Raw genomic sequence first — 10623 nt, 5'->3', positions numbered from 1 at the left:
GCAGGCCACTTACCTAGCCATTTTATTCTACAGCAGTAGGGTTACCACATACAAAGCTGTGAAAGAGGTTTTTTGCTTTTGCTTTTTTGCAAAAACTGCCTAAAAAGTCTGATGTCAGTAGCTATTCCCCGGTACAAACTTCTGTTCCCAAATTCAAACAGACTCTGTGGCACCACTGAGAGTTTAAAAGAGCCCAGAAATTTAGATCTCCAATAAAATGATTGTAGTGGCTTCTCTCCCATGTGTTACAATAAGGTTTAACATACATGCATCCATAGAAAAAAAGATTTTCAATGTTCAACAGAGTTAGAAGTTGAAGAAGCAGGAAGTTAGCTCGCTATCATTTCTATCTAAAGATGATTTGCCATGTACTGACCCAGAGATTTCTAAAAAACTAAAACGTATGGCTTGTCAGACATTAATAAAGACAGAAAGAAATTAAGTAGTGTCAGTGTTTGTATTGAAGTTGGGCTGGCATGTAATGATATGCTACCTGATGGCTAGCTACAATGCTATGGTTAGAATAATGAAATAATAGAACATAAATAAATCAGCACAGTGAAGATGGGGGATGAAGGTAATTTTTTTTTTTACCCAATGGGCAGAAAAAAATGCAATCGTATGGCAGGGCAAAGATACTGAAAACAGACCAAACCTCAGTCAAAATATCACCTGAGATGATCCATCCAAAACATGTGTTCAGTCACTAATATGACAGATTATGGCCACTCTTGGTAGGTTTATCATTTTTATTTCTTTTAAAATAATAAAAAAGGATATGCAATGTAGATTTTCAGCATGATTTTGTCTGTGATTGTCTTTTGATCTATGACCAAGCTCAAATTGATTTGGTGCTGATAGGGGCTCCTATTAACCTGAAAAACTTCTGGAGGAAAGGTGAATGAATTATTAATGATGCACCTAAACGTGATAATAAATACAAGTGCTGTGAAGAGATCTAAACAGATATCACATACTTTTTATACATTTGCAGTTTTCCTCTTTTCTATGCAGTCACCATGATTAGTCCTTGCCTCCTCATCTCCTTTCTCACTGTGCTTATCTTCCAGTGTTGGGGAGTAATGGAATACATGTACCAGCGTTAAGTATTTAAAATACAAATTATTTGTTAATTACCAGGGCAGAGAGTGATCCTGAGAAGGTGACTGCTGGCAGTGTTCAGACGATGCATTTGATAACCTGTTGCTATAAAATCAACCTAAAGAGAAGTTGGAAGTTAATTTATTTTTAGTTTCCAGAAACCACATCAAACTGTTCCACTTTTTAAAAAATTTTTTTAGTTTCATGTGAGACTCTTTGACACTTTGCTCAAAGGCTGACATCCTGTGGTAAATCTTTGTTACTACAAGTTACTTCCTAGTTGTTTTAAAGAGATATGTAACTTAATTTGTTCAGCTTGCTGCAATACATGCGCCCTTATTTGATTGGACATTAAAAGTTACAATTGCATTATAAGAGGTCCTGCCTAACTCTGAAGCAGTTACTTTCTGGAACATGTAATAATTAAGAAAATGTAATTTGTGAATTTTGAGGATATTTAAACACTGTGTACAAAGACAAAAAGGACCTTTGGAAAAAGTAGTGTAACCATGTGACCCACTCCTGGATACACGTTAATCTAGAATTGTAAGAAGATAGATTTGAGTGCACATCTGTAAATTAGAGTATATTCATAGAACACGCACACACACACACACACACACACACACCTTGCGCAAGTTCAGTAAATTGCAAGTTGCATTTTTCTGAAACTTTTTATGAACACCCCACCACTCCCAGAGGAAAAACTGAAATTGTCAAGCATTTGAATAAAACAACACTGGATCCTTTACAAAAATGCAAAGCAAATAATATTGTTCTTTTTCTGGATATCCAGAGGAAAAGGTTTGGCCCAAGTCAGTATAATCTGTTGAAGTCAGCCGGATCAGAATCAGTCAAAGTGCACTTTTAAATCGGTGTTCAGCTTTGTGTTATGGTCAAAGCCTCACTTTTATGAGTGTATATGTGTGTGTTTGAAAATCTATGGAAATCTTTTACATATATTTACGGTGGCCCTGAGAGGCCAAACAGACTGCAACTTCAGAAGTATTATATATTTCCTCAGTGAGCGCGAGTGAAAGAAGATAAGCATCCTGTATTGGGTATAATTGTCTGTATGTCAGAATGACTTATTATACAACTAAAGAAACATCAGTGGAAATCAATTTGTGATATGAGGTATTTGACAGTAAAATGGTTTAAGGGTTAATTTTATTTTTTGTAGATATTATTTTTTATCCAGTCAAAAATGTTGAACGTGTCACCTTACAAATAACAGGAAGTGGTTCAATATAGTTTCTCCATATTTACTCTCTGTGGTTTGAGCAAGACTTTTGAGAAGCTTTCAGAAGATACGCTGCAGAGAGTCTGTAAGGGCGGCTCATTGTCTATAATGATGAACATAATAATTGCTCTTCTGTGTGAGTGCACTAACAGATAACATCTATGTCTTTCAGTCAAACTGTTTTCTATTTAAGCTGACAGGATTCATTAGATTTTTCACTTCTTTTCTTCAAGGTGTTCTGACAAATCAGGTCATAAGCCAAACCGAAGGTAAGTTCAGTTTCCTTCATTACAAGATATGTCTCTTCTGTATTCCTAAATGTTACTGAGCTGCATTCATCATTACATATATTGCTCACTATGATGTCTCACAGATATTTTTCCTGCAAAGATCCTGGCCCAGCAGACAATTATAAGTGAAAACAGTGACCTTTATGTAACATGCACCACACTTGGGAGAAAGAAAGACTCAAGTGTCCATGTTTATTTGTTAGTAAATGGGTGCGGAATCCAGAATCTCACCCAGAAACAAGATCAAAGTGACACCCTGTTCACCATATCCAGAGCTAGTCTTAATCACAGTGGAAATTACAGCTGTGTTTATTCCCCGAATCATTATACACTTTCTGAAGTAGCCAAGAAAGGAGACGACATCATTGAGATTCTGGTCATAGGTAAGTGTTTTGACTCCTGAACACATGATGTCATTGTTATTTCTTTCCACTCATTTTCTCCTGTTTCCATGCAGCCAATTTTCTCCCAGCAGATATTTCAATAGTTGGGTCATCCACTGTTCATGAGGGAAACTATCTTGAATTCCAGTGCACAGTGTCTCAACACCTACATACACTTGGTGGATGTAAATTCATCCACTCTTACCTGAGGAAGAATGTCACGATTCTCCAAGTGCAAGTCTTTAATGTCTCTCAGATGCTGACAACATTCATCATCGATGGTGCAGTTTTGAGGGATTCAGGTCATTACAGCTGCATAGTGCTGCCATCAAAATGCTTCTATGAGCATGAGTACACAGTTCATGGAACAAACAATGTATTTCTTCAGGTCAAAGGTAAGGCTCTCTGAATGTTTCAAAAATGCTTTTTTAAATTCTTGTTTATGCTGTCTTTTTGTGCTTTCCAGTGGATTTCATCTCTCTGGGGTTACTGCGTTATGGAGTGATAACCTTGATGGTATTACTGGTGGCGTCCCTTTGTGGATCAAACAACAAACAGGCAAATGCACACATGCTGAGGAAATGACGGGATGAGAGAGGGGGACGATCTAGATCAGGAGTGTCAAACTGATTTTATGTTGCAGGCCACACACAGCCCACTAGTTAAGTGGTGCACTGGCGTAAGTTTGTGCTGGGGGGGGGGTCGTCAATATCTCTGACTAAATAAATCTGGGTATATTCCCAGATGATTAAACATGCAACTATTTTGCTGGTAATACCCGAAGTGAGTAAAGAAAATCAACAGCCTATTTATGCAAAATAATTCATAATTTTATGGGGAGGTGGGGTGGGGTGGGGGGGTATATTGGTTGAGTCTGATTATTGGAGGGGGGGGGGGTCATAAACCCTCTGGAAATTACGCCCCTGAAGTGATGAAACTCCCCTTCCTTTCATTGTAAAGAAGTTACGTATTTAACTGTTTCTCTACGTGATAAAGGAAAATAAATATATCAGCACAACTCTTTAAATTGTAAAATATAAATATGTAAAATTACAGAAAAAGTTCTGGTAGCTCATTGCCCAGATTGTCAAGTTCTGGATTTTTGTTGTTGTTGTTTTAAACTGTAATCCTCAAAAATAGAAATTTCAATAGTAGAAGATTTATAAAAGAAATCTGTCTTCTTCTTTTTTTTTTGCCTTATTACTTTGTATATTTAATATTAAATTTCTCTTTTTTTTAATTTCAGAAGATTTTTCTGGCAATTATTTCATGGTTGAAGGCTTTACAGGAGGTGTGGGGACCTCCAGGCCTCAAGGCCCGGTGTCCTGCAGGTTTTAGATATCATTCTGGGTCAATACATCTGAATCAAATGTTTAGTTCATTACCAGGCCTCTGGAGAACTTCAAGACATGTTGAGAAGGTAATTTAGCCATTTAAAGCAGCTGTGTTGGATCAAGGACACATCTACAACCTGCAGGATACCGACCCTTCAAGTCTGGAGTTCCCCCACCCCTGCTTTACAGCATTAATGCCTTTTGACAGTCATTGAGTTTTCTAACAATAACCTAATAAGAGGTCATGAGTTTGCATACCAAATAACATATTTTTAACACTAAACACTGTAAAATATGGTTATCATTATAATACAATATACAAATACATGAGAATATGAGAAGTCCCCTTGCTTATCAAATGCAAAATGTTGCTCATTATAATGCTGTTTTTGCTGTTTCACACCAGCAGGGTTGTGTCTGTTAGCTCACTGAGTGTTACAGAAAGACCACAGGATAGATGTGGCGTGTCTTTCATGCTGCCTGAATTAGAATAGTTAATTCTGTCTTGAAAAACAGAAAAGAGTCAAGCTCATACGTGTATAAACAGAGATAGCTGCTGATGACTGCTACCTTTCTTCAATGAATACAGAAAGACAGAAACAAGGTTGTGTCAATGTTTGTAGGGTTAATGAAGTTGTGCTATCTGGCATATAATGCTGTGCTACCTGATGGCTACCTACAATACTATTGTTAGAATAATGAAATAATAATACATAAATAAATCAGCACAATGAAGATGGCAGGTGAATGTAAACATTTTTCCCCGATGGGGGGAAAAAATGCAATCATATGACAGGGCAAAGACACTGAAAACAGACCAAACTTCAGTCAAGATGTCACCTAAGATGATCCATCCAAAACATGTGTTTAGTCATTAAACAGTATGCACACTATGCTGCTGTGTGGTTTGGATTACTCACTATGACAGATTTCCACCCTCTGTAGGTTTATCATTTTCATTTACATCAAATATTTGAAAAAGTATATATAAAATATGTAGATTTTCAGCATGATTTTGGGATTTTTTTTTTTCTGATGTGTTTTCATGGATCTACGACAAAGCCCAAATTGATTTGGTGCTTACAGGGGATCCTATCAACCTCAAATACTTCTGGGAGAAAGGCGAACGGATTATTATTGTAGGTGCCAGACATCTGCTTTATATTTTTGTTTACAATTGAGTTCGTGTTCGTTTCATAATTCATAGATTCATTACATAAGTCATCTTTACAGGATTAATTATGTGTTTACATAAAGTAATGTTATGTCACTGTTTGGGATTGGAACCTAAAAAGGGGTACCTCTCACTTTAAGTATGTAAGTGCAATAGTAGCATGAAACCCTGTGTGAGGGGGAAGGGGAGGAGCATGGACAGAGAGGTTAGGAGTCACATGGTTTTTCTGACCGTGTGCACAGGTAGTTCTGGATAACTGCTTATTTTTTGGAACTTTCATGCTTACTTAGGAAGGAGTTCATTGTTATATCTTCAGTTTGCAATAAATAAACAGTCTTCACATCATAATGCAACTGGAAGCATTTCTTTTGGAAACCAGGAACACGCGTCAGCCATAGACTCTCTTCTTGAACTTGGTTTATTGGAAATTACCCTACAATTATTGACACACCTGCTTATAAACGTGATAACAAGTAAAAGTGCTGTGAAGAGATCTGAACAGATCTATCACATACTTTTTATGGATTTGCAGTTTCCCTCTTTTCTATGCAGTCAGCACGATTAGTCCTTGCCTCCTCATCTCCTTTCTCCCTGTGCTTGTCTTCTACTTGCCCTCTGACTGGGGTGAAAAAGTAACACCATGTATATATGAGAGACCATGACACCAAAGATGTATAACCATGCAAGTGGGTTTCTTGAAATGCTGCCCAGAGTGATTTTCATGACCAGGCCAGAGAGAGAAGGTGACTGTTAACAGTGTTCAGACTATTAGATAAAAAGTCTGTACCATTCATTAAGTCCCATGCAAAACCAGGACAAAACATCAGGCCCCGAACAACAGAATGATATCAAGTCTCTGTTGGTTGGTTTCTTCTGTGTTTCCAGATACCACATTACACTCTTCATTTAGAAAAAACTTGATTTAGATGTTCGTGTTTGGAAATCAAGCGGCACAAACTGTGTTCAAAGTATGAAAGTACCATCCAACGGTAAATCTCTGTTACTTTAAGCCACTCCCAGGTTGTTTTTATAAAGGGATATGTAACGCAGTTTCTTCAGATTGATGAAATAAAATGTCTTGTAAAGACATTTGAAAAAACATGTAAAATTTCTGTAGAGATTATTTTACATTTGAATAGCTATAGCTGTTGTCAATTTTGATTTCCTATATAATTTCCCAGAACAGTGAGAGTGAATGAAGATAGGATCCTATATTGGGTACTACTGTCGGTATGTCAGACTGAGTTACTGTACAGCAATAGAATCAGAGCACTTGAAGAGGCTGAGTCAACTCTGGGTCCAGGGTTAGGGTTACAAGGTCAAGTGTAATCAAATACCTAATAATCAAAAAAATTTTGGTTCCATATTTTTTCTATATGGCGTTCCAGGGTAATAAGACAGATCACATATTGTACTTCAGTAAACCTGCATGTTTTATTTTCTTTTAAAATCTTATGTTTTAAAACAGTTCATTCAGTTTTGTGCACACCACGGTGAGCTTTAATTTAGTCTGATGTTTTTAAATACTTATGTATCGTGTGTACATGGACATTTTAGTAGAAAAATTATTTGTTATGACTGTTGAAGTGTGTGTTAATGTGTTAGTGTGCCTATAAACACCCAATGCAAAAGTGAATGTACCACTGAAATGTGTTTTCTTACAGTGCAATGAGTCAGCAGGCAATGCAGACATATTGGAGGAACAGCAAGAGCAGATAGAGGGAAGCACAGGAAGGTATAGTGAAAATAGAATTACAGTAAAGACATAGTCTGGGGAATTCTTAATAGAATTACACACGATGACTGAAATAGAAAACCTATCTATCCGAGATCTGTTCTTTTTCAAATCCAAAGAAAGACAACAGTCTTATTCCACTAACATTCATACGCTCAGTGCTTAAGAAAACATTTAAAACTATTACTCCTGATAATATCTGTTTCCCAAAGCTTTAATGAAATTTCATTTAAGGTAGCTACTGTATATACAGCTGTTAGGCTGGTTTAAAGTTTGTGAGTACAAGAAAATTATGATTAGAATAAAATGTGCTCAAGTTTGTTTAGATGGTAGGGTGCAGCTGTCATCAGATCAGAGGAATGGGAAAGGATTTGGGTGTGTGTAATTGTAGAGAGAGAGGAATTTATTGACAGTGGGGGTCTGCCTGTCATAAAAGGAAATATGAAGAATAGTATGCACAGAATAGGGTAAAAGCAGACAGATGTCATGAGTATACAATCTTTCAGTAAGATGTTGGTTACATGAATGGTTTTTCTCATGACTAACCGTGCGTCCAACATCCACTCTGCACATGCTTACGTAGCACATATATATACACACATACTCAAGTATCAGCACAGGCTGGTACCACACAGACACACACACACACACCCACACACACCACTCTGGCCATGAGTTGCTGTTGTTGCCATATAAGGGAATCCCCAGGGTTTTATAGCATATTTTAAAGCTCATGGGGACCCTCCCCCAAAGTGTGAGGCTAAATGTATATATGTGTAGGACTGAGGGATTGACCCTCAGATCTGCTGGTTACAATTGCATTAGTTCCCTCTGTGCAGAGGTTCGGTTTAAATAAATGCAAATAAATACAAGTGTTTGTGATTTCAGAGTGTTTCTTTACAGCTGGGTGACAAATGGACCAGAAGTATAGAGTGATTTATATCATTTATATCACTCCATACTTCTATACCAGAAGTATAGAGTGATTTATATCATTTATATCACTCCATACTTCTATACCAGAAGTATAGAGTGATTTATAACAGGTATTACCAGTAACAGGTATTAAAAGTATTACCAGTATAAAAATACTGGTAATACTTTTATGTACACTTTACAAAACTCAAATAAAAAAGTATCAAAACAATATGGAAAGGTGAGTGCTCAACATATTTTGGCAGTCGTGAATCTGTGTATACTATGATTGCATGGCGTTTGACTTCCTTATACTGTAAAACTCATGGTTATGATATCTTTTAAAAATTACATAGGTGACTTCACTGCTAACATGCATAAATTGGCAGTATGAGGAATGCAGTTGTCAAATCCAACATTTATCACCTGTCACTAGCTGTTTTGTCATTTTGAGTTTTACAGCTCAATAAGGTTAGATTGAGGACAAGTTTGATAAGAATAACAAAAACAAACACGAGCAGCTTATTATAAACCTTTTTTGTCCCTTCAAACCAGCAAGTTTGTCTGTGTTACTTCACTGAGTCTTACAGGAAGACCACAGAACAGGTGTGCTTCTTGAATTAGAATAGTTAATTCTGTCATGAAAAACGGTAACCAGAAATGAGGGGAGAGGCAACCTCACAAGTGTCTAAATAGAGATGACCGTTTCCAACCACAGACAATCTGCCTGTAAGCTGCCAGCATGCCTGTGTGCCGCCTCCTTCAAACATTAAAATAAAGGCAACAGCTTTGTCAGCCCCATATTTTCTTTAATCCATGTTCCAGTTAATGTTAGTCCATTCACCAATTTGATCAACTAAACTGCACAATGAAGAAAAGTTTGATTCTTGGACAAACAACAAAGCCAAGGCCAACTTGGGGCTGATTAGTTCAACTACAAGCCTCAAGGACTTCTGTGAGACAGACAAATGGGTTATTGTTGATGAACCTGGTTATAAACACAACATTAAGTAGAACTAGTGAAAGGAGATCTACAAAGATATAACACACTTTTTGTGCATCCGTCATCTCCCTCCTTTCTTTGCAATTAACATGATCATCCCATGAATCCTAATCTCCTTTCTCACAGTGCTTGTCTTCTGCCTGCCCTCTGACTGTGGTGAAAAAGTTACACTGTGTATCTGTCTATCACGATGTGTATGACTCTCCTACCCTTTGCCATCAGATATACCTCGTCATCTACTGCTTTCTGTTGAACATCCGCTACCATGCATTGCTGATTAAAGCATGCGTCTTAACCTCCAACTGTTGCCAGGCTGATATTAATAACCTAGCAGAGAGTGATCCTGAGAAGGTGACTGCTGGCAGTGTTCAGACGATGCATTTGATAACCTGTTGCTTTCATTCGTTAGATACTCTGCAAAAACAGCAACACCCCCCATTTGAAAAAAGAAAATGCAATTTCATATTGAAGTTAGGATTCTGAAATCAGGCCTTTGCCATAAGCTCTCTTTTATGATATTCTTGTCACTAAATTGCCCCCTGTGGCTTTTTGTGTGGAATCACTGGCCTCAATAGTGGCTAAAACATTTGCCCAGTACCACATGCAAAGTGGTTAGCACTATTCTTCACATTGAGACAGTCCTGGGCTTAAACCCAGGCAGGCTGAGCTTACATGAGTTTTATCTGGGATCTTTAAATTATCCTGTAAATGAGATGACGAGATGAGTTAAAGTTCCCTGTCTTGACCTAAGACACACTTGGAAAAAAGATGCTAAATCAGATCTACTGCACTAACAAAGAAAGACTGTGACTCTTTCTCCTTGCTTAAATTAAATATATAAAATCAACCTAGAAAGATGGTGTAAGTTAATTTATTTTTAGTTTCCAGAAACCACATCAAACGATTCCACTTTTTTTTAAATTTAGAGTTTCATGTGAGACTCTTTGACACTTTGCTCAAAGGCTGACATCCCATGGTAAATCTTTGTTACTACAAGTTACTTCCTAGTCATTTTAAAGAGATATGTAACTTAATTTGTTCAGATTGCTGCAATACATGCGCCCTTATTTGATTGGACATTAAAAGTTACAAATGCATTATAAGAGGTCCTGCCTAACTCTGAAGCAGTTACTTTCTGGAACATGTAATAATTTAAGAAAATGTAATTTGTGAATTTTGAGGATATTTAAACATTGTGTACAAAGACAAAAAGGACCTTTGGAAAAAGTAGTGTAACCATGTGACCCACTCCTGGATACACGTTTCTGTGACGTTTACAGATATTTTATTTCGAAAAGGTCGAATGTAAGCCGGAAAGGGGGTTAGGAAAAAGGAAGGAAAACATTAGAGCAACAAGTTAGTGCTGCAGATTATGTTGCCGCTGCAAGCCTGAGAATTAAAGAATGGAACTGATAAATACTGAAGTTGTTATCATTAATGTTTGA

The 10623-nt window shown here is 37.1% G+C and overlaps 1 protein-coding gene across 1 annotated transcript; it reads left to right on the top strand.

The window, feature by feature from the left end:
• The first annotated feature begins 2455 nt into the window (after positions 1–2455).
• Positions 2456–3602, top strand: LOC146678314 (uncharacterized). Its single transcript, XM_085413224.1, has 5 exons — positions 2456–2480; positions 2578–2613; positions 2718–3017; positions 3092–3412; positions 3484–3602. Exons 1-5 carry the CDS (start codon positions 2456–2458, stop codon positions 3600–3602), a joined length of 801 nt encoding a protein of 266 aa, XP_085269350.1.
• Positions 3603–10623: the final 7021 nt, after the last annotated feature.

Source organism: Rhamphochromis longiceps, linkage group LG1, assembly GCF_057381845.1.
Source record: "Rhamphochromis longiceps isolate RC_006_pf linkage group LG1, R_longiceps_female_GT1.1, whole genome shotgun sequence".
Classification (NCBI taxonomy): domain Eukaryota; kingdom Metazoa; phylum Chordata; class Actinopteri; order Cichliformes; family Cichlidae; genus Rhamphochromis; species Rhamphochromis longiceps.
The sequence above is the reverse complement of the archived record's forward strand: the minus strand, read 5'-3'. Positions and strand labels throughout refer to the sequence as shown.